Below are 25,329 nucleotides of genomic sequence, written 5' to 3' on the forward strand. Positions count from 1 at the left end.
CTATGTTTAAGTTCTAGTTTTTCTATTTCTATGTTGGGATTGTTTGGTTTGATCTCTAATTGGAGGCAGCTGAACCTCGTTGCCTTTAATTAGAGATCATATTTAAGTAGGGGTTTTTCTTCCTGGGTTTTGTGGGTAGTTGTTTTCTGTTTAGTGTATGTTCACCTGACGGAACTGTTGTCGGTCGTTTTGTTGTTTTGTTCTAGTGTCTTCATAATAAAAGTGAATATGAGCACTATACACGCTGCGCCTTGGTCCCCTTTATACGACCCGCATTACAGGGAGTGAGAGAGAAATAGGCCTATACCCGCTAATTATCAAAATCCAGAAAAGAGACGTTAAATTCTACAACCACCTAAAAGGAATCGATTCCCAAACCGTCCATAACAAAGCCATCACCTACAGTGAAATGAACCTGGAGAAGAGTCCCCTAAGCAAGCTGGTCCTGGGGCTCTGTTCACAAACACAAACAGAGCCCCAGGACAGCAACACAATTAGAGAAATCATGAGAAAACAAAAATATTATTTCTAATCTGTCAAGTAATTAACAAAAATACAGAGCAAACTAGAATGCTCTTTGGCCCTAAACAGAGAGTACACAGTGGCAGAATACCTAACCCCTGTGACTGACCCAAACTTAAGGCAGTGTGCCATCACAGCAGCAAGATTTGTGACCTGTTGCCACAAGAAAAGGGCAACCAGTGAAGAACAAACACTATTGTAAATACAACCCATGTTTATTTATTTTCCCTTTTGTACTTTTGGCACATCGTTACAACACTGTTTGTATACTTTTGGGTGAGTAATGTTTACTGTAAATGTTTATTTCACATTTGTTTATCTACTTCACTTGGTTTGGCAATGTTAACATATGTTTCCCACGCCAATAAAGCCCTTGAATTGAATTGAAACGAGAGGGAAACAGAGGCTTGAGAGAGAGAGAGAGAGAGAGAGAGAGAGAGAGCAGAGAGAGACAGAGAGAGAGAGACAGAGAGAGAGAGAGAGAGAGAGAGACAGAGAGAGAGAGAGAGAGAGAGAGAGAGAGAGAGAGAGAGAGAGAGAGAGAGAGAGAGAGACAGAGAGAGAGAGAGAGAGACAGAGAGAGACAGAGAGAGACAGAGAGAGAGAGACAGAGAGAGAGAGAGAGAGAGAGAGAGAGAGAGAGAGAGAGAGAGAGAGAGAGAGAGAGAGAGAGAACGAGAACAGAATGAAGCTTAATCCTTCTTCCTTTACAAGGTAAAGGCTAATGGAAAAGAAATGGACCAACTACATTGGGAATTCTTTTTCGTGAATGTACATTTTGAAATGAGGTCTGTAAAGGTTAATGTCAGTGCATCACTCCTCTCTCTATGCTTAACCTTGTAGCGCAGCCCGACTCTTATGAACTGTATGCAAGAAGTCCCTCTTAGGAATTCAGCATTCTCTGTGTTGATCTCCCATTGTCTCACCTCTGAGAAGGAGAGTTCACGTCACGTAGATCTGACAGCTGATCGGAGGTTAACGTTAAACCAATACTATGGCACAACAACTCCGATTTTGAATCCAGAAAACTCAGACACTTAAGGGTCTTAGATTCATTGTTCTAGCTCTTTTTTTGGTCCTGAACTGCTGTGTTGATGCTCTCCTTTCTTTCTCTCTCCACCCCATGGCCTTTCAGGCTATGATTTCTCTCTCTCTCTCTCTCTCTCTGACCATGTTTGGAATAACGCCTTGTAATGCTTTGTAACTCAAGCTTTATGCCTTGTATGTGAGTCCATTCATTTTACAAAGTCATTAAATACGCTTGTATTTAGAATTCCATTCTCAGACATTTATTTATTGCGTATTACTGTAACACAACCATAGTCTCTTGCGTATTGCTAATTATCTTTATGGAGTTAGATAAGCATTTTAATAGGCTAACTGCTTCGTTTTATTACGAGTCGCATGTAATGTAAATACAATATACTGTATATTCGCATATCAAATATTACTGCCCACTACAACCTCTGTAAAAACAGAAATGTATCTACCACTCCATCGTCCACCAGACCAACAAATCAATCGATACCCCAAACAAACCACCAGATGGTAAGGACCTCCTGTTAGTAAATAAATGAGCAAACGAGTCCCGAGCCATCCATTGATCAGCATGCAGGACTTCAGCCGATTGCTCCACCTCTTAGTGAAGAAGCTACCAGAGGTCAATAGGACAAACAGGGTGGCATCATGCTGCCAGCTATTATGAGGGGATGGCTCGTGGTGACGTTTATCAAAATTGGGTTTGTTAACACATTTTTTGTGGATCTGTGTAATATTAGGGAAATAGCTCTCTAATTTTGTCATCCATTTGGCAGGAGGTTAGGAAGTGCAGCTCAGTTTCCACCTCATTTTGTGGGCAGTGTGCACGTAGCCTGTCTTCTCTTGAGAGCCAGGTCTGCCTACAGCGGCCTTTCTCAATAGCAATAATAGTCTCTCTCTCTCTCTCTCCCCCTCTGGCTCTTCTTCTCCCTCCCCAAACCTCAGTTTCCCTCTCTTTCTCTCTCTGTGCCATATCTGCTCGAGATCTATCTACACCAGCTCACCACTGTCAATCATTCTCTTGATGCCAACGACAAAGTCTGGGTGGGTGGACATTTATGCTGCAGGATATATCCTTCCTGCTCCTGTGATAAGTTTACGTTAATCCCTCTCTGTGCCACACATTGGACGTGTGGGTACAGGGGCAGGTGGAAAGTGTGACGCACCAAATGTCACCCCATCTGTGGTGGCTGAGCCTGGGCACTGCCAAACCCCTTCTGAACCAGTTGTCTGTTAGCAGTTAGTTTAGACTAAACAGAACATTGTGTTTCACTGAGACATAACACAACAGCATTTAAAGCTGTGCCTGGGAGCCTTTGGACACAGCAATTACTACTAGATCTAGAGGGTGGAGACATACACAGAGACCCTGCTGCAATGGTGTGTGTGAGTCCTAATTCCTTCAGAGATGGAATTCTTTTTGTTCAGGTCACAAAGGCTGGCTTTTTATCACAACACAGTGGTGACCTTTCCACCAGAGACCTGGATGAGCCTGACAACAGGGTTCTCGATTTCTTTAAACCCTGCCTAGAGCACCTGGGACTAAATGGAGGCTCTGGCTTGTCTAAGTGTTTCACTCACTCTCCCCTTTACAGGATTCTCTCCATCCAGTAAGGGCTGAACTTTCATATGGATCGATGATTGGATGACTTCTCCCCACACATGCAACACTAGCTATTATTGAGCGGTGAATGCCTTTCTCAGGCCAGTTGGTATTACATTACCAGAGAACAGCAAACAGCTCTCCTTACCTTACAAGCTAATCTCTGCTTAAAGTAGCCTCAGCGTCACTCTGAGATTTTGTCTTCTTTCCCACTCAGTTTCTGAAAGGATCGACGCAGGAGATGAGAAGCAGGTACAGGGGGTGAAGTTTTAATAGCTGACGGACATGAAACGGAACAGGAACAGCGTCTGGACAGGAACACATAACAAGAATTAACGCGGACACAGGGAACACCACCGAGGAACAGACAGATATACAGGGCCAATCAGCCACGTGAAGGAGTCCAGGTGAATCCAACGAGCACTGCTGTGCGTAATGATGGTGCCAGGTGCGTGTAAAGACGGGTAGCTTGGCGCCCTCGAGCGCCAGGGACGGGGAGCGGGAGCAGGCGTGACAGATCCCACAGTCGGGATCTGCTTAGTTCATGTGATTACATTGGAATTTCCAGACTGAAAGAGAAGGACATTTCTCAGGCTGGCACCCATGACCAAGGCACGTCAGCCTCAACGGCTGGTCAACATATAGTCAATGGCTGTACAATCACTGGAACATTCATTGGGACATTACAAAAGCCATTAACAAATTATCCTTTGAACGTTACGGAGGTCACAGACATATAATTGCAGAAAAACAGGTCAATATAATACTGCTGAGCAAGTCAAAGTACGAAATGTCAATCTAGAACCTGAGTCATTCAACCAAAGCATCTTTTGGCCAGGCCCTAAATAGTGGTTTGGACCGATGTTGATAGCGGTTTTGCGTATCTAGGTGCCAATGTTAACATTTCAACACTTTTGTGCTTACTGTACACTAAAGTGTTATGGAAGTGCCTTGTAGAATCACTGATCCCATATCCCTCTTTTCTAATTTCAACCCTGCCCTCTTTTGATCTCTGTATTGATGAGTAACCTGAAGTGCCCTGACTGATGCTTCACCCGCACACAAAAAATACTACAGTATACTATGGTATAAATACTATAGTATTCACTGTAGTGTTTTTGCTGACTTTACTGTGGTATTGACTGTAGTATATTTAGGGGCGGCAGGAAGCCTAGTGGTTAGAGCGTTGGGCCAGTAACCGAAAGGTTGCTAGATCGAATCCCTGAGCTGACAAGGTAAAAGTCTGTCGTTCTGCCCCTGAACAAGGCAGTTAACCCACTGTTCCTAGGCCGTCATTGTAAACAAGAATTTGTTCTTAAATGACTTGCCTGGTTAAATAAAAATAAAATAAATATACAGTTAACTCTAGTATAAAAACTGTAGTAATGAATGTAGTGTCTTTGTAGATTATAGTTTACTGTACTTATAGTTAACTATAGTATAAATACTGTAGTAAAAGAAAACTGTAGTTTATACTACAGTAATTAATGTAGTGTTTTTGCAGATCGTAGTATACACTATAGTCTTTTTTTTTCTTTTTTTTTTTACATTTTTGACACAGAAGTGGAGGCTTTCTCCTTCAGGAAACCTACTGGAGAAATAGTTAAATACCACATTTTCAATAACCTGTAGGGAAAACAATATGGTCTACACTTGGCATGTAGGTTTCTCACTTATGGTGGAGGGGAATGGGCAGGGTATATGCAAATCAAATACTGTAGTATTTACTATAATTTAAAAAGTGTAGTATTTTTGGTGTCTAGTATTTTTGCAGACATTACTGTATTATTTATTAGTGTTTTTTTCTCTCCAGATAACACTGTAATATTTACTGTAGTACTCTATAGTATACTATAACATGCTATAGTAAGTACTACACATGATCGACGGATACTACAGTGTAGTTTAGTATTCTACAGTATACTGCAGTTTACTATAGAATTCTATAGTAAATACTGTAGTATTCTATAGTGTTTTTTCATGTGGGTAGTTCCCTAGAGGGCGGTTAGGGGACGTACGGGGGAGGGATAGGGGTGAGGGTCAATGAGGTGAAAGGCACGCTACAGGCAGGCTATTAGTCTGGCCTTGTCAGATGAATGGGCATGTGTTAACCATATATAGTAAGGAAATAACAGGTGGAGAGGTCATGGAAGTGGGTTTGTTATCTCTTTCACAGAGCACATCTACTCTCTGGAAGACTCCAAACTAGACATGCGGAACTGTGACAACAGCAGGATAAGGTACGCAGCAGGGGAAGCATGTAGCCTAGTGGTTAACAGCGTTGGGCCAGTAACCGAAAGGTCGCCAAGCCGACTAGGTGAAAAATCTGTTAATGTGCCCTTGAGCAATAACACACAGACCAAAACAATGGACCATGCAGTGCTGCAGTCCCACATCTTTCACAATTAAATGTGGTTTGTTGTGATCAACTTGCATGGTTCTTAACCTCTTATCACACTGACTGAGGGATAAGAGGTTATCTTAGCTAATAGAAAAGAGCAGAAGCTCTGACCTATCCATGCAGACCTCAGTTCTACAGGTTATGGAGAATTTGCTACACTCCTGAGAAACAATACAGTAAATACTACAGCATACTACAGTTCTCAAAAAAAACTACAGTAAGTATTTATATTATAGTAAACTGTAAATACTACAGTACACTACAGTCATGTCATTTGCAGACTTAACTTTTCAAAAACACTACAGTGAATACTACAGTAAAGTCCACAAAAACACTACAGTGAATACTATAGTATTTCTACCATAGTACACTACAGTATTTTTTCATGTGGGTCAATTACACTCATCACAATTTGACTAACTAGAGGGTGAACATGCACGCACACACACAAGCACGCACACACACACTACCTCGAGATGATACAGTCGCTAGTGAATGTCTACACACCCCTTGCACAATAATCACATTTTGCTGCCTTAAAATTAAATCTCAAAAGGATTACACTTTTCCTACCGATCTACACAACCTACTCCACATTTTCAAAGTGAAATAAATATTATAGACACTTGTCCTAATTAATTACAAATAACAACATGAAGATGTCTTGATTGTATCCCACTGGGCTCACCATGTCATTTCAACGTGGAGAATTGGGTAATACTTGGTTGATACGTTGATTAGAACCTATTTCCACCCACTCAAAAAGGCAGCCAAAAGTTTGTTGAATACTCAATGTATTACCACTGTTCTTTACACCAATGGTTCCCAAACTTTTAATAGTCCCGTAATCCTTCAAACGTTCAACCTACAGCTGCGTACCCCCTCTAGCACCAGGGTCAGCGCGCTCTCAAATGTTGTTTTTTGCCATCATTGTAAGCCTGCCACACACACACTATACGATACATTTATTAAAACATAAGAATGAGTGTGAGTTGTCACAACCCGGCTCGTGGGAAGTGACAAAGAGCTCTTATAGGACCAGGGCACAAATAATAATAATCAATCATTTTGCTCTTTATTTAACCATCTTACATACAAAACCTTATTTGTTCATCGAAAATTGTGAATAACTCACCATAGGTTAATGAGAAGGGTCTGCTTGAAAGGATAACTCTGTAATGTTGGGTTGTATTGGAGAGAGTCTCAGTCTTAAATAATTTTCCACACACAGTCTGTGCCTGTATTTAGTTTAAATGCTAGTGAGGGCCGAGAATCCACTCTCACATAGGTACGTGGTTGCAAAGGGCATCAGTGTCTTAACAGAGCGATTTGCCAAGGCAGGATACTCTGAGCGCAGTCCAATCCAGAAATCTGGCAGTGGCTTCTGATTAAATTCAAATTTTCACAGAACCGCTTGTTGCAATTTTGATGAGGCTCTCTTGTTCAGATATCGGTAAGTGGACTGGAGGCAGGGCATGAAAGGGATAACGAATCCAGTTGTTTCTGTCATTCATTTCAGGAAAGTACCTCTGTAATTGCACACCCAACTCGCTCAGGTGCTTCGCTATATCACATTTAACATTGTCCGTAAGCTTGAGTTCATTTGCACACAAAAAAATCATACAATAATGGAAAGACCTGTGTGATTAAGAGCTCCAAGTTCTTAATCATAGCCTCAATTTTGTACCCCACATTGAATATAGTTGCAGAAAGTCCCTGTAATCCTAGATTCAGACCATTCAGGTGAGAAAAAACATCCCCCAGATAGGCCAGTCATATGAGAAATGTTTCATCATGCAAGCGGTCAGACAAGTGAAAATTATGGTCCGTAAAGAAAACTTTAAGCTCATCTCTCAATTTAAAAAAACGTGTCAATACTTTGCCCCTTGATAACCAGAACACCTCTGTATGTTGTAAAAGCGTTACATGGTCGCTGCCCATATCATTGCATAGCGCAGAAAATACATGAGAGTTCACTGGCCTTGCTTTAACAAAGTTAACCATTTTCACCGTAGTGTCCAAAACATCTTTAAGCTGTCAGGCATTCCCTTGGCAGCAAGAGCCTCTCGGTGGATGCTGCAGTGTACCCAAGTGGCTTGCACGCGCGTTACCACTCCACTATGTCTCCCTGTCATGGCTTTTGCGCCATCAGTACAGATACCAACATGAGCAGCAGCTACGTTTGGCTACATACGGACCGTTAGTGGAATTCCCGCGAGAGAGTAACGGTTAATGTGACTGGATGTTAATTATTTGACTAGGCTACCTGTATTTGACATTGTGTGGTTATTTGGTTTCATTTTATATTTGGCAGTGAAACGAGGCTACTCAGGCGACAAAAAAACTCGCCCAAATGTATAGCCCCGTTGGAAAATATAAATGGACTGTTTGAAAATGTGAAGATTTTTTTAGATTTTTTATATATATATTTTTTAATTTTTTAAATGTGAATCACATTTTTATTTGGGGTACCCCCGATGGCATTGTGCGTACCCCCCCAGTTTGGGAATACCTGCTCTATATCAAATTTCAGTCAGACTGCCCAGCCAACCCGAGCCCCCTACACAACTTCCTACCCATGGTTTATTTTTATGTCTCAAGGGAAAGGTTTGGAAAACAAAAGTTGAACATACACATACACCTACACATTAACACACAAACATTACACCCTCCATATAATTCATATCATAGGCCTAATAGTACTGTAGAGCTCTTTTTACTTGCACACAATATAGCTGAGTCACCTCGTCCTGCCCCAATGGGTCCACAGCCCTGCAGCGCCCCAACCCAACACACCCCACTCAGCTTTAGGATCTTAGTGAAACATTCATTATTGGTTTCAGGTGTTTCAGAGTGTTTCAGAGTGACAACAGTACAGCAGACTCCCAGGGCCAGGAATGAGCAGCCCAGCAGCTAGGGATTGCTTAAATCTCCCCTGACGTGGACATGTTTTCAATACAAACTCCTTTTGTCGTACAGTATTCCACATAAGGCTTCCAGACCTTTGCACAGTATACCCTCAATCTTAAAACAAATCTAGTGATACTGTACATAACTTGACATTTCTTCCATAGATTGTGGGAGGATAACCTACCTTCCAATGAATGGCAATGCATTTATTAGCCACTTTAAATGCTTGGTTACACAGTTTCTTCTGATAACAGTCTCCAGTATCAACATTTCCAAGCAAACAAAAACAGGGAGAAGGCAGAATCCGTAGACATGCTGAGATAAAAGGACATACTCTTTGCCAGAATTCAGCCAGCCTTCACAAGACCTCAACATATGGCATCAGGTAGGCTGTCATTATAAATAAGAATTTGTTCTTAACTGACATGGCTAGTTAAATAAAGTTTTAATTAAAAAAATGAAAAAAATGTCCCCTTTTGTGCTTTACACCTCCAGCAGAATAATACAATTTCTGAGTGCACGATATTCAGTTTCACTGGCATATACTACCCTCTATGGATGGTCTTGAACTGCATTAATTTATGTCTGAGATTATATGAACATGACTGGGTATTCTAACATATCTTTATCCATTCATCGTCATCAATAGCATCTCCCAGGTGTTCCTGACATTTTGTTTTACATGTTTTGTGTCAATGGCAAATTCTTGCAAATGTATTAAAAATAGAAAACAGAAATACCTTATTCACATAAGTATTCAGACCCATTGCTATTAGACTCGAAATTGAGCTCCGGTGAATCCAGTTTCCATTGATCATCCTTGAGATGGTTCTACAACTTGATTAGAGTCCACCTGTGGTAAATTCAATTGATTGGACATGATTTGGAAAGGCCCACACCTGTCTATGTAAGATCCCACAGCTGACAGTGCATGTCGGAGCAAAAACCAAGCCATGAGGTTGAAGGAATTGTCCGCAGAGCTCTGAGACAGGATTGTGTCAAGGCTCAGATCTGGGTAAGGGTACCAAAAAATGTCTGTGTTCCCAAGAACACAGTGGCCTTCATTGTTTTTAAATGGAAGAATTTTGGAACCACCAAGACTCTTCCTAGAGCTGGCCGCATGGCCAAACTTAGCAATCGGGGGAGAAGGGCCGATGGTCACTGACAGAGCTCCAGCGTTCCTCTGTGGAGATGGGAGAACATTCCAGAAGGACAACCATCTCTATAGCACTCCACCAATCAGACCTTTATGGTAGCGGCCAGACAGAAGCCACTCCTCAGTAAAAGGCACATGACAGCCCGCCTGGAGTTTGCCAAAGGCACCTAAAGGTCTCACAGACCATGAGAAACAAGATTCTCTGAACTGATGAAACCAATATTGAACTCTTTGGCCTGAATGCCAAGCGTCACGTCTGGAGGAAACCTGGCACCATCCCTACAGTGAAGCATGGTGGTGGCAGCATCATGCTGTGGGGATGCTTTTCAGAGGCAGGGACTCGAGGGAAAGATGAACGGAGCAAAGTACAGAGATCCTTGATGAAAACCTGCTCCAGAGCGCTAAGGACCTCAGACTGAGGGCGAAGGTTCACCTTTCAACAGGACAACGACTCGAAGCACACAGCCAAGACAACACAGGAGTGGCTTTGGGACAAGTCTCTGAATGTCCTTGAGTGGCCCAGCCAGAGCCGGGACAGAGAGAGATCTGAAAATAGCTGTGCAGCGACGCTCCCCATCCAACCTGACAGAGGTTGAGAGGATCTGCAGAGAAGAATGGGAGAAATTCACCAAATACAGGTGCACCAAGCTTGTAGCGTCATGCCCAAAAGACTGAAGGCTGTAATTGCTGCCAATGTAACATAACAAAATGTGGAAAAGGGGAAGGGGTCTGAATACTTTCCGAATGCACTGTAAGCTACAGATATGTTTTTTTGCATTGGATGCGTTTCAATCCACCGTATCCGCCGATGTCGCACTTCCGCATCTGCGTTGAAAGGGGACAGAGCTAGAACGGTGTTTGTCAGACCATGAGACATCCCTAAAAATCAGTCTTCTCACAAAATCATCCATAGCGTCCGAACGTTTTGGCCTACAAACTATTATGACCCCTCTATGGAAAGATGGGATTCATCTGAAGTCGGTACAGCCAATCTCCCAACTTCTGTCTGTAGTGTCCGAACCTTTTGGGCTACACACTAATATGTTGTTTTGCTCTAGGATGCCCACAGGCCTCACAATACTCGTCTGAATGTCTCCCGGTACCAGTTGAAAAAAATGAATGGAAGTACAGTACCAGTCAAAGGTTTGGACACACCTACTCATTGAAGGGTTTTTCTTTATTTGTACTATTTTCTACATTGTAGAATAATAGTGAAGACATCAAAACTATGAAATAATATATTAAATATAAATATAAATTAATATATTATATTATATACTTGAGTTTCTTCAAAGTAGCCAAACAACATTTGGCATTCTCTGTATTTTGTCTTTTTTAAGTGGTCTTAAAATTCAAAATCAAAAATCAATCAAATTATCCTTAACTTCTTTTAAAAAATCCACATAGCATTTAAAAACCATGTCAAACCCTATTATTTGATTCTTCCTTTATTTAACTAGGCAAGGCAGGTTAAGAACAAATTCTTATTTTCAACAACAGCCTAGGAACAGTGGGTTAACTGCCTTGTTCAGAGGCAGAACAACAGATATGTACCTTTTCAGCTCAGGGATTTGAACTTGCAACCTTTCGGTTACTAGCCCAACGCTCTAACCATTAGGCTACCCTGCCGTCCCGGAGTGAGTCCATGTAGCTTTTTATGTGATTTGTTAAGCCAAATTTTACACCTCAACTAATTTAGGCTTGCTTAAACAAAGGGCCTGAATACTTTCGCAACGACTATATTTTATTTATTTCATTTTATATTCATCTTTAAAAAATATTAATAATCTTCCACTTTAACATGAGTATTTTGTTGACCAAAATGACAATTAAATCCATTTGAATCCCACTTTGTAACACAACAAAATGTGATGAAATGAAAGGGGTCTGAATACTTTTGCAATGCACTATAAATAACCAATGACATTTACAATCAAATCGATAAAAGCATCAGACCATTGAATGTTCACCAGAGAAAAGGACTTCAGCTCTTATACACATCAGACAAGAAGTATTACATACACACACACAACCTTATCCCAAAACACAGTCACATCTCGGTGTGATAGATCAGCCACAGTGACTCACAATAGCCCTCAGAGCATCAAGGGCGATCGTTTAACGATACCAATCTATTCTGCTCCGTGTCACAAACACTTTATGCAACCACATGCAGGATGTAAATCAAAGCAGGGTGAAAGGGAATTGAAGGCCATATGGACAGCGCTGAGAGGCCTAGGTAAATACAGTCTGGCAGTGACCAACAAATTACAATACTGCACATAGCTGCTGACCTTGAGTCGGATTTGAGAAGTAGACTCCAGATTGAAACATGAAAAGAAGTCTAAAAGGGAACTTTGTCAGCTGGTGCAATGTCTGCAGTCCTGTTATGTTACACATTGTTGTACATTTCACCTTTTCACACCTGAAAAATTCCCTCCTCAATAAACCACAAAGCAAGTATTATAAATACTTACAGACTCCATCATCAAACACTGGTCTGAGCCTGCAATGTTAATTAAACAACCACATTTTCATTCTGGATTAAATTTAGTGTTGGGGAACAAGACTTATTCTAACCACAATTGCACTGTACAGATGTAAAGTTTGGTTACAGAATGACACTAAAATCTCCCTCAGTTTTTTATGTGACCACGTTTTCCAAAAATTCTGTAAATATCTATATTTACTCCGAATCAAGATTCAAAGATGTCTGGGGTGTCAGCTATGATATGACACCTTGAGTTCGAAAAATTTATTTTGGTTAATGAACTACAGTAAGTGAAGTGGATTAACATCCGATAAAACCTGTCAAACTCATTCCAAGGAGGACCAAGTGTCTGCGGGTTTCCGCTCCACCCTTGCACAGTCGTGGCCAAAAGTTTTGAAAATGACACAAATATTAATTTTCACACAGTCTGCTACCTCAGTTTGTATGATGGCAATTGGCATATACTCCAGAATGTTATGAAGAGTGATCAGATGAATTGCAATTAATTGCAAAGTCCCTATTTGCCATGCAAATGAACTGAATCCCCAAAAAACATTTCCACCGCATTTCAGCCCTGCCACAAAAGGACCAGCTGACATCATGTCAGTGATTCTCTCATTAACACAGGTGTGAGTGTTGACGAGGACAAGGCTGGAGATCACTCTGTCATGCTGATTGAGTTCGAATAACAGACTGGAAGCTTCAAAAGGAGGGTGGTGCTTGGAATCATTGTTCTTCCTCTGTTAACCATGGTTACCTGCAAGGAAACACGTTCCGTCATCATTGCTTTTCACAAAAAGGGCTTCACAGGCAAGGATATTGCTGCCAGTAAGATTGCACCGAAATCAACCATTTATCGGATCTTCAAGAACTTCAAGGAGAGCGGTTAAATTGTTGTGAAGAAGGCTTCAGGGCACCCAAGAAAGTCCTGCAAGCACCAGGACCGTCTCCTAAAGTTGATTCAGCTGCGGGATCGGGGCACCACCAGTACAGAGCTTGCTCAGGAATGGCAGCAGGCAGGTGTGAGTGCATCTGCACGCACAGTGAGGTGAAGACTTTTGGAGGTGTCAAGAAGGGCAGCAAAGAAGCCACTTCTCTCCAGGAAAACATCAGGGACAGACTGATATTCTGCAAAAGGTACAGGGATTGGACTGCTGAGGACTGGGGTAAAGTCATTTTCTCTGATGAATCCCCTTTCCGATTGCTTGGGGCATCCGGAAAAAAGCTTGTCCGGAGAAGACAAGGTGAGCGCTACCATCAGTCATGTGTCATGCCAACAGTAAAGCATCCTGAGACCATTCATGTGTGGGGTTGCTTCTCAGCCAAGGGAGTGGGCTCACTCACAATTTTGCCTAAGAACACAGCCATGAATAAAGAATGGTACCAACACATCCTCCGAGAGCAACTTCTCCCAACCATCCAGGAATAGTTTGGTGACGAACAATGCCTTTTCCACCATGATGGAGCACCTTGCCATAAGGCAAAAGTGATAACTAAGTGGCTCGGGGAACAAAACATTGATATTTTGGGTCCATGGCCAGGAAACTCCCATTAAGTGAGAACTTGAGAACTTGTGGTCAATCCACAAGAGGCGGGTGGAGAAACAAAAACCCACACATTCTGACAAACTCCAAGCATTGATTATGCAAGAATGGGCTGCCATCAGTCAGGATGTGGCCCAGAAGTTAATTGACACTATGCCAGGGCAGATTGCAGAGGTCTTGAAAAAGAAGGGTCAACACTGCAAATATTGACTCTTTGCATCAACTTCATGTAATTGTCAATAAAACCCTTTGACACTTATGAAATGCTTGTAATTATACTTCAGTATTCCATAGTAACATCTGACAAAAATATCTAAAGACACTGAAGCAGCAAACTTTGTGGAAATTAATATTTGTGTCATTCTCAAAACTTTTGGCCACGACTGTACTTAATTGATGAATTAAGGTCACTAATTAGTAAATAACTCCCCTCACCTGGTTGTCTAGGTCTTGAAAGGAAAAACCTGCAGACACTAGGCCCCTCATGGCATGAGTTTAACACCTCTGCAATAACAGAATGATGGTAACAGAACGACATCATGGGTCCCTGATCTGTACTATACAGAAATGCATAATTATGAATGTCATTCTCTTCATGGTGATATCCTGAATAGGTACACGAAGGTAGAAAAATGTAATATCCTCATGCTTGGGTATTATTCTACACATTGGCTATTATTCTAATGAGCTCCGCCCCCAAACAAGACCAAATTTGTACCAATCATAGATGCCTAGACTATAATCATAGACACGTTTGGACATCACAGACTAGCACAGTAGAGTAGAGTACAGCACAGCAGAACCCAGCACAGCCGTGTAGAGTACTGTATTCTTCAGTAGAGTACAGTACACTAAATAATACTGTACTCTACTCTAGTGTGCTTTACTGTACTGTACTGTCCTATACTCTACTTTTTTATACTGTACTGTACCTTGTGACTTGGTGACTACTATGAATTCTCATTGTAGCCAATTCAGTTGCAGTCATTTTGTTACAGATTTTCTGGTCATTCTGTTACCGATTTGGTAACCGAATGACACATTTTAATCACTTAATAAATCATAAACCAAATTGGTTTCAGTAAAAACACTAACTAATCGGTAGGTCTAGCTTTAATTGGTACTTCTGTAAACTTTCAATATTTTTGGTGACAGAATGACAAGACACTAGGCAGCATTTCTTAAACTTACAGAAGGCAAATACCCCTTTTCCATCTGTTTGACCAGAAAGACTTTTCCTATTCCTAATTTTTAGGATGGAAAATGTTTAAAGAATTGATATATGCCTTCATAGAAATAATATATATATATATATATATATATATATATATATATATATATATATATATAATTGACTCTTAGCTTTCATTTTCCACCAAATTTGATATGCTCCTACAAACTTCACGTTAGTTGTCACGGAGTGTTTTCCATGAATATGACCTACCTACACTGTATCAATCAGCATCAGTCCAGCTGGTTACTCATCTCTTCTCCGTGAATATGACCTACCTACACTGTATCAATCAGCATCAGTCCAGCTGGTTACTCATCTCTTCTCCATGAATATGACCTACCTACACTGTATCAATCAGCATCAGTCCAGCTGGTTACTCATCTCTTCTCCGTGAATATGACCTACCTACACTGTATCAATCAGCATCAGTCCAGCTGGTTACTCATCTCTTCTCCGTGAATATGACCTACCTACACTGTATCAGTCAGCATCAGTCCAGCTGGTTACTCATCTCTTCTCCATGAATATGACCTACCTACACTGTATCAATCAGCATCAGTCCAGCTGGTTACTCATCTCTTCTCCATGAATATGACCTACCTACACTGTATCAATCAGCATCAGTCCAGCTGGTTACTCATCTCTTCTCCGTGAATATGACCTACCTACACTGTATCAATCAGCATCAGTCCAGCTGGTTACTCATCTCTTCTCCACTTTTTCTGGTTTTCAATCTCCCTCTCCCTCCCTCTCGCTCCCTCTCCCTCACCCCATCCATTCCTTCCAGAGTAGGCAGATTGAAAGCTAACACATCCTCCTCTTATCAGCTCCAATGCACCACATTTATCACTTCTTTCCATCTCCCTCACATTCACTTGTTCCCGCCAGCCTCACTAGAGCTTTATGGCGGTGCTGAAAGCAGACCGCTGTGAGAAAAAGCATCTATTCTTCAGCGCCTGGCATTGTGCTCTGCTGTATCGTGTTACATCAACGTGTTTGTGTTCCATTAATAAGAATTGGACAGAGAGATGGCGGCATGCCTGTGAGTCTAAGTGTGTGTGTGTGTGTGTGTGTGTGTGTGTGTGTGTGTGTGTGTGTGTGTGTGTGTGTGTGTGTGTGTGTGTGTGTGTGTGTGTGTGTGGACTGTACTGTATGTACGTGTGCTCAGTATTGACAGGAGTGGTAAGTCTATTACATAAACTAGACTCTCTATCCCATTGCCACTTGACCATATTAAAGAGGGAATTATAGAAACTAGAGTAGTTTCTTTCCTCCATCCTGCATCTCCTCTTGCTCAGGTTTCCATCATGTTCCAGCAGTCTTACACTCTAAACCCGCGTCTTAACTACAGGTCTGGGGCTGTAGGCAAAGCAGCAGGGCTTAGCGGGGAGGAGAGAGAGACTGCTGCGTTGACATGCACTGTGCTGAACTGCACTGATCTCATCCTATACACACTCCTCTATGACCTCTCTCTAATCCACTCATAGTCACGTTCACACAGCACACACACACACGCAGTGTGGCATGTTTGAGGTGGTGTGTGAGTCAGTCAGTTGGGTGACTCCTTAATAACAGGCTATTCAATTATTCACCAGATTAACGGCCTTAACGTGCCCTGCGTGCCTGGTCGGTATTTGGCCTTGATTACTACAAGTTTAGATAGCTGGTTAGACTAACTTACCAATCTAAAAATTGTTAGCTGACACCTAATTGAATGACTGTCAAGAGAAACAAGAGAGAAACTGCTGATGCACAAGTAAATTTGCACCTTGAATATTCTACTATTCTAATACCCTGACTACACTGCTCGCGTTGCAAATTAAATGTAGGAATCTATGTTATTCAATTATTGCACCCACACTGCTCACGCGCGTCAAGGAGGGTCTGCATTGCCAAGGGCTAAAATAGAAGTCATTCTTATTTCTGACGCAGATCGCGCTGCAAGTCCTGCCTCTCCCATCTCCTCATTGGTTTATAGAAGCAGGTACCCACATGCCATCTCCTCATTGGTTATACCCACGTGGGTGATTGAAAGACGAATTGTTGCCGGTTGTCGTGGTAATACTATGAAAGTTTAGATGCCAATCACCATATAAGTTAAACAATGAAAAGGCCTGGAAGGAGGAGAGATGACTAGAAACTATTCGGTTGATCGTTTTATGTGTGGATTAATTGTCGGAGTAGAGGACCTTGTGCATTTCAGGTAAAATAACAACCTAATGTTTATATCCCAGGACAAATTAGCTAGCAACAGCAAGCTAGATTTTATAGGACAAATTATCTAGCAACAGCAAGCTAGATTTTATAGGACAAATTAGCTAGCAAGTGCAAGCTAAATTGCCATAAATGTTTAATGCTTTTCGACCTGTCCCCAAATTAATGTCATTGGTTCAGAGTTTGTTTTGATATTTTAACCTGCGTGTCGTGATCGTGTTTGGTGTAGGGGGATAAAATAAATGTATGCACGATGGCGCACGATGGCGCACGATGGCGCACGCGCGCAGCCAGTTTGGGTTCCGTGTAAGTCTCAACAGTAAGTTGAGACCCAGACTGAGTTCCCTTTTTATATATCTTTTTTTTTGGGGGGGGGGGCTTAGCGGGTATCACAGACCCAACCTGCAGGGTAATCTTTCTTACCATCTGCATATGAATCAAAGTGACTCTATCTACACATTTAGTAGTATTTGGTTAGATTTGAATTTCAACAAGTATGCCAAATCATTGCTGGAGATTGGAGGAAATTCTACCCCCACAGATACCGTCTGGTCCAAGAAGTGACTCAGGAGTCAGGACGGGCCTGCATATTTCCCTAAGGCATCAACCACAGATCCTGACAGACTGCAACAAGTCAGTACCTTAAAAACCGCTCTGTCATCTTTCCGTCTCATCATGGACTATTACCCACAGGCAGCAGAGAGACCTCGGGGTGAAGATTGGTATGGAATGACTCAAAGAAAAAGGGCAACAGTTGACATTACAGTCAATTATCCTCATTCCTTGGAGTTACTCTTTAACTAGTTTGGCAACTGGAATGTCATTACTCAACTGTACTTAGTAGCACAAATCAATGATTTAACTTAAATCACAGGAAACTGGCAAGCTTATTTCGTGTGTAATCAAGGATAGCAGGCTTATATCTTTACACTCAAACAGTGACTTTCAGCAAAACATAGATTGTTTTGGTTTCAACCCTCACTTTATCAGTATTTCGACAAATGTCTATATGTACAGTGTGTGTGTGTGTGTGTGTGTGTGTGTGTGTGTGTGTGTGTGTGTGTGTGTGTGTGTGTGTGTGTGTGTGTGTGTGTGTGTGTGTGTCTGTGTGTGTGTGTGTGTGTGTGTCTGTGTGTGTGTGTGTGGTAACAGCCAGAAGTGACAGGGACAGGAGGGTGACTCCCCAGCTCAGTGTCAAACCCACTGAACAGCACCCACAAGCAGAGACCCGCCCCACAGCCCTCTGGGAAGGGAGGGGCCAGATCCAGTCCTCCAGGGCTGGCAGGTTTAGCACACACCTCTCAATTAGAGTAGCCAAACATCAACGGTCGGGTTTATTTACAATCCAAATGACGGTCTGGTTATGCAACCACGCAACCAAACCTCTCTGGGCATTGGATATGTCATAAGGAACGGCCCCATGGGAGTAGAGGAGAGGAGACAGGCCCGCATATTTTTTTTAAACAGTTTCTTCCTTGGAACAAAGGTTTCTCCCACATCTGTTACTTCCTCAAAAGCACTGTGGTTCTTAATTTCACTTCAATATCAAGACACTGAAGCGATCTAACAGTGAGTGAGATGGCACAGCATGCCATTGTTTACACAGAATGTGTGTATAGAGAGAGATCAGGAGATGAGCGAAGTGGTTTTGAATATCTAATAGCCACAGTATGACAGTGTACTGCAGGGTCATGACTTAGGTATCAGACAGAATCACATACAGAGAGATCCAGACAGAGAGGATAAGACAATTGAAGAGACACAAAAGAGAGAGGTCACTCGGTCACAGGAAAAGTGAGTAAATACAGTGAGTCACACAGAGTTTGAGTCGCAGATAAGTCACAGAACGTGTGTCAGTCATAGCTTGGGGCCACACGTAAGCACGCAAACATGCACACTCATAAACGAACACACACAACAACAAACACATAGGGATATGGGTCAGAGAGAGAGAGAGGTCAGAGGTCAACTCACAGTGAGCGGCAAGGAGCAGACAACGAAGATGACCGTCATGGAGGCCAGCAGCATCAGGTGGTCCATCTCCTCCTCTCCCTGTCCGAACCAGCCCAGACTCATCTTCCTCTTCCTCCCTCCGTTCACCACCGTACCACGCCGTGTCATCTGGCTGCGGTGCATCCGGCACAGGCTGACGATCACCGAGCCGTTGCACACAAACACCGCCACAATCAGCAGCGCCATGACCGAGGCGTAGGACAGCGAGAACGCCAGAACCTTCCTCTCTTCGTCCGCCCCCTCGCCCGCCGCCTCCATCTTGATGAAGCACCACGTGCCCGGGCAGTACTGCTTGTGGCGGCCATAGCCGAAGAATGGCAAAACACAGAAGGCGCAGGTGAAGACGTAGATAAGCAGGAGGGCCACCTTAGCGAAGCTGCGTCGGACGCACTTGGAGTAAAAATAAGGGTGGCTGATGGCCAGGCAGCGCTCCACGGCCATGGCACAGAGGATGAGCATGGAGGCCAGGCCGAAGAAGGTCATGGCAAAGGCGAAGAGGCCACAGAGTCCCTTGTCTCCAGTGAGCCCCAGCAGGGATCGCTGGCGGGCGTAGCACACAAACACCAAGGGGCTGAGGAAGCAGGTTCCCAGCAGGTCAGTCAGGGCCAGTCCCGTCACCAGGATGCAGAAGACGGAGGACTTGGTGCGCCGCTCCTTCTGGTGGACCCCCAGGATGGCCAGGGCAATGAAGTTCCCCATCACCCCCAGGATGAACATCACCGTGCTCACTACCGGGTTCCCGTCCGTGTGGATATGGGTGCTGTTCTCGCAGCTCTCGTTCGACAGCATGTCTCGAGGTTCAGTGTGTGTGTGTGTGTGTGTGTGTGTTGTGTGTCAGGCTGTCAGTGTTGTGGTGTGCCCCTTCAAGCTCTTAAAGTCACCCTTTTTTGGCAGCAGAAAGGGCTATGGTACGTGTTAAGACCCATTCCACTGGGCAAAAACCGGTTGAATCAATGTTCTTTCCACTCATTTCAAGCAAAAATGTCAATTTGATGACCTTGAGTCAACCTGGAAAACATTTTTTTTTCACACAACTTTTGACCTAAATCCAATGACATGGTGACATGTTTTGTTGATTTCAGGTTGAATTCACGTTCGTTAACAACTCAAGCAAATATAAATCAAAACTAAACATTGAACTGAAGTCTGTGACCAATGGGCTGGCATTGTTGAATCATTGTTATTCAGTGGATTTCCCCCAAATTGTTTCCATTTCTCTTGTTGCTCATCTGTAAAGTTTCCAACGTCTCCAAAGTATAAAACGGTTCACTTTTTTAAAGAAAACATGCAACTATTTAGGGCTCCATTGCGCAAGAGCTGTTCAAACGATATCTGAGTAATAAATAACACTGTGTATAGGAACGAAACAAGCTCAACTCTCACCAGACGGCTCTCAGTTGGCGACAAAAATCGACTGCCACTCCATATCTTTTGATCGGTCTGTTCTATAGTCCCCGTTGTCCTTCCTCCGAAACTCTAACTCTCCGACTGTCGCAAGCATCTGTCTGACAGCTAATGATAAAGAGCGGGTAGAGCATGTGTCACTTTCCGCTCTCTCTCTCTCTCACTCTCTCTCTCTCGCACTCTCACGCCCAAACGTTGCCTACTCTCTCTCTCTGATTTTCATTCTCTCGCTCTCAGTCCCCAAGACTGTTAAGTGTACTGCTTTAAGTCATATAACTTATTAGAAATGCTACATGTTTCAAAGACTATCTGCTTTTCGAGGTGATTTTGGTAGGTTTTCAAATAATTTGCATATGGCAAAAATATTTTTCCTCTTTCATTTTCTCTGACCACCTTCAAGAAGCCCAGTGACGAACCATACCGTACTATATAGCCTACATGACAATTTTTTTAATAAAAAAAAATATGAGACATTTAATTACTTACAAAGTCATCTTTATTTTGAATCTATTTGAAATAAACCTAATTTCTTTGCCTGAGAATGAATTATTTATTAATTTGATACCTCATCCATGAGCTAGAATTGTGTAATTCTATGTATAAGGTCAGTAAGTCTTTTTTTAAATATCGTTCTAATATCTTTAGAATTCAGAGATTTTTGGCCAGAATACAAACCACAATTCCAATCTCATTATGATGGAAAAATTAGGCTACATTCCTTGGCTAAATATTAGAACCCTAGAATGTTACAAGAACCAGAAGAACCGACGAAAAAAAACCTATCCATTCACTAAACTATAACTTCAAGTGTATACTTTTTTTACTCTGTAATTGGACGGAATTCGCGGAGTTGAGAATGAATCTGGCCAACGCTGGTCAGAAAAAAATTGCCTAATGTGTAAAATTGTTTCAGACTTAAGTAAATCAGTAAAAAAAATGGGCCCACTCACTAGCATTTACTGGGTAATACCAATTATCCTTAGGGTAACTCTGGCATGGTCAGTTTTAAGAAAATGATAGGAACAAATCAAATAAATAAAACGAATACATGTTTCTCCATGCAGAGAGGGGTCAGTGAGCTGGAGAAATCATTTACTGAAAGTGAAGAGATGGAGAAAGGCAACAAGATGAGGGAGTAATGAGAGAAAGAAAGACATGGAAGGGCTGCTGAGAATGAGAAAGGAGATTGAGACTTGTAACAAGGTAGAACACAATCGATGGAAGCTGGATAGAGAGGTGTTGGAGAAAGTCAACAAGGTGAGGGTGGAACCAGGGCAAGAAAGAGAAAGGCTAATTAAAGAGTTGCTCAGACAGATCAGGGAGAATGAGGCTTCTATTGAGGTACACCACTACCAATGGAAGCTAGAGAGAGAGTTGTTTGAGAAACAGAGACAAAGTGAAGTGTCAGACAGAAAAAAGATGGAGCTTAAGATGGCAAAGCTGAAGGTTCAGAACATACTGAACTTGGCCAAGTTAGGAGAGGTGACAGTGGAGAGTACCAAGCTTTTAGCTGAGAATGAAAGGGAGAGAGAAATGTTGAAGAAACAGAGAGAAAGCTTAATGGCAGACAAAGAAAATATAGAAGTCAAGATGACAAAGGTGACGATGGAGAAGATACTGCACTTGGCCAAGATAGGGAAGTTGACCGTGGAAAACACGAGGCTGTTAGCTGAGAATGAAAGGGTGAAAAAGGTGTTGGACAAGCAGCAGCCGACACACAAACGTTGGTGGACAAGTTAGCAAAGGTGAAGATGTCCTTGTCCAAGTCAAGTTATGGAACATGACAGTGGAGAACAACATACTGTTAGCTGAGAATGAAAGGGTGGAGAAGGAAAGGGTGGAGAAGGAAAGGGTGAGAGAGAGGAATGGATGGAACCTCAGAAGAAATTGTTTGGAGACAGCTTTGGCCTCAGCAGCCAAGGAGAGGAATCAGACACTAGTAGGCTGGAAGGAGGACAGTTTGGAGACGGGCCAAGGCTGGCCTATGAAGCCTCTGGGATCAACGGGGGTAAAGATGGATGAAGGAGGATGAGGAGGAGGAGGAGGAGATTAAGAGGAGGAACACGCAGGCAGCAGAGGTGTGGATGATTGAGCTGAGAGAAAAGGAGAGCGCGATAGAGGCTCTGGAATGAGAAAAGAGAAGGATTCTGAACCTGCATGGACAAGAAAAGAAGGGATGACAGATGGACAAGGAGAGGTTGGAGCTTATGGGGGAGTGGGAGAGAAAGAATAGTGAAATTAAGAAAATGCAAATGGAGAAAGACAGATGGGCAATAGAGAAGATAGATATGGTGGAGAGGATGAAGTAGGCTTACACATACTGTAAAGCTGTACCAGATGCAGACTGTCCTGAGGTTCAGAGAGCAAGAGCAGGCGCAGATACAGTACTCCATTTAATCAGTCACAGTTCAGGGAGGTCACAAGCCACCTCCTAATGGTTACACTATCAGATTCCATGGATTAAGTTGCCTGCATGCTAGAGAAGTAGTAACAATAATATCTCAGATCACTGTCTAACATATATGGACTTTCTCTTTCAGATGGAAATGGAAATTGCCCAGATAGTCAGGGCAAAGCAGGAGAAAAAGGAGAGGAAAGAAAGAGAGATGTTGGAGAAGAACAAAGTGAAAGAGCTGCTCAGAGCAAGAAAAGCAGCTAGTAAGGAAGAAGTCAGGAAGAATAAGGGTGAAAGCCCACCTAGACGAGGTGGCAAGGAACTTTAACGAAAAGAAACAGGGAGATGGAAAGAGAAAAGCTGCTGAAAAAGTCATATGGCAAAGAAAATCCCATGGCTTACGTCCCAGACCTCATACTGAAAAAGATATTAGAATGCAATACTGTCAGCTGTCATTGTTGTGACTTTTTCCACATTTTGTTACGTTACAGCCTTATTCTAAAATGGATTAAATAAAAAAAAGAATGGGAGAAACTCCCCAAATACAGGTGTACCCAAGAAGACTTGAGGCTGTAATCGTTGCCAAAGGTCCTTCAACAAAGTACTGAGTAAAGGGTCTGAATACTTCTGTAAATGTGATAGTTTTTTATAATTAATACATTTGCTAAAATTTCTAAAAATCTGTTTTTGCTTTGTCATCATGGGGTATTGTGTGTACATTGATGCAGGGGGAAATTATTTCATCCATTTTAGAATAAGACTGTAACGTAACCAAATGTGGAAAAAGTCAAGGGGTCTGAATACTTTCCGAATGCGCTATATCTGACCTTACCAGTATTGATTTATAGACACTACCCAGGTGTTACAGATCATAGTGCCATCACTTATAACGGTGTGGTGGTGTGAGCAAGGCCGTTGGATTTAATTTTACCTCCAATGTTTAATGTGCCTTTAATGTGATTTGATTTGGCGCAGAGAAAATCTAACTAGGGCTGTCAGAGAAATGGTTTCCTTGGCGTGTAACGTGTCTTTTCTGTTGAGTCAAGGTGTTTTCATTGAGCAGTACCAGTAGGAATTGTACTCAGCAGATGTTAACAGATGTTAAGTGGAGAGTTTGGAGATGTCTTTATTGGCCTGACTCACTTCCAGGTGCCTGCATGTGTATGTGGTCGAGTGTGTGTGTGTGTGTGTGTGTGTGTGTGTGTTAGATTGTGGTTCTTATTACAGATGGGAGATTTGAGTTTCACCTCCTCCACCCGTTTGATTAAAACATTACTCTGATTCATCACATCTGTCTCATGTGCACCTGGAGGCACTAGTTTGTCCCACAGTGCTAATTTTTAACAACATCTGATACATGATGTTGCCAACAGTAGGATACACACACACTCTCCAGGAATGATCAGTCTGCCTGGCGGCCTATTTGCCTATCGAGGCTTGTTACAGGCTCTCATTATAAAATATGTATATGCCCATATGTAATTATCTGGAAAAATCGAAAAAATCTGCAGCAGCTTCACACTAAGTGCACCTGCTCCCATTCTCCATAGTGAGTGCTTTTCCATTGCGGAATGCTCCAGTCAAACATAACCCAACATCGCTGCCAAATTAGTAATAACACTTGGGTAGCTCTGTTTTGCCTCTGCAGCATTCTGTTTAGCTTTCACCTTTTAAGCAGTCATTTTCTGGACGCATTGAATGCATTGAATGGTAGACCCATTTTTCAATGGTAGACCCATTCCTATCAAACATGTAAGCGGGGCCTGCAATAAAGACAAGCTAAGGCCTCTACCCCTTTCCCCTGATCTGTCCTCCCCGTCCCGCTATCATTCCCCCATGCTCCCTGGCACCATGAGAGGAGGAAAAAAAGTCCTCACAGATTATCACTGAGAGGATGCCTGGGAGTGTTTACAAGTCTACTGCCCATAAAACAAAACACAGTGGCATCTTTTAAATAAACACCACCCAGACAAAGCCATAGTGAGGGGCATGGGCCATGGAGAGAATAGGCACGCAGAACCAGGGAGACCAGCATAAATATACCAACTACCACACCAATGTCATAACTCTGACGTTATTTACATAGCCCCATATTGAGATAGATTGTTGCAGACAGTTGGGGCTATACGTTGATTCATTGCAGAGCCTCTGTGTCTGTTGGAATACTGGGTCTTTAATGTCCTGGAGCTTATGAGTAAGCTGTGGATAATGGTAGCAGTAGAGTACATTAAACCTATGCCTGTTGCACCAGAGTCATAGGGTTTACTCTCTGAGATGAACATGTTTAAAGAACATACACTATTGATTGGTATCTATTGATGTCTTCGGTTTTTACTGTTAGGCTTCCTTGGTGGAAGAACAAACAGGTTAGGTAAGTGGTCCGATGGCTGAGTACTGCATGATA

At 42.4% G+C, this 25,329-nt stretch overlaps 1 protein-coding gene across 1 annotated transcript in view; it reads right to left on the minus strand.

Moving 5' to 3' along the window:
• Positions 1-20,670, minus strand: part of LOC106612377 (prostaglandin I2 receptor) — a 49,395-nt gene extending 28,725 nt beyond the window's left edge. Inside the window, exon 1 of the mRNA XM_014213457.2 lies at positions 19,088-20,670. Coding sequence (XP_014068932.1) covers positions 19,088-19,915 — 828 coding nt within the window. The 5' untranslated portion in view covers positions 19,916-20,670. The remainder of the gene's footprint in view (positions 1-19,087) is intronic.
• Positions 20,671-25,329: the final 4,659 nt, after the last annotated feature.

Source organism: Salmo salar, chromosome ssa09 (genome assembly GCF_905237065.1).
Source record: "Salmo salar chromosome ssa09, Ssal_v3.1, whole genome shotgun sequence".
Lineage (NCBI taxonomy): Eukaryota > Metazoa > Chordata > Actinopteri > Salmoniformes > Salmonidae > Salmo > Salmo salar.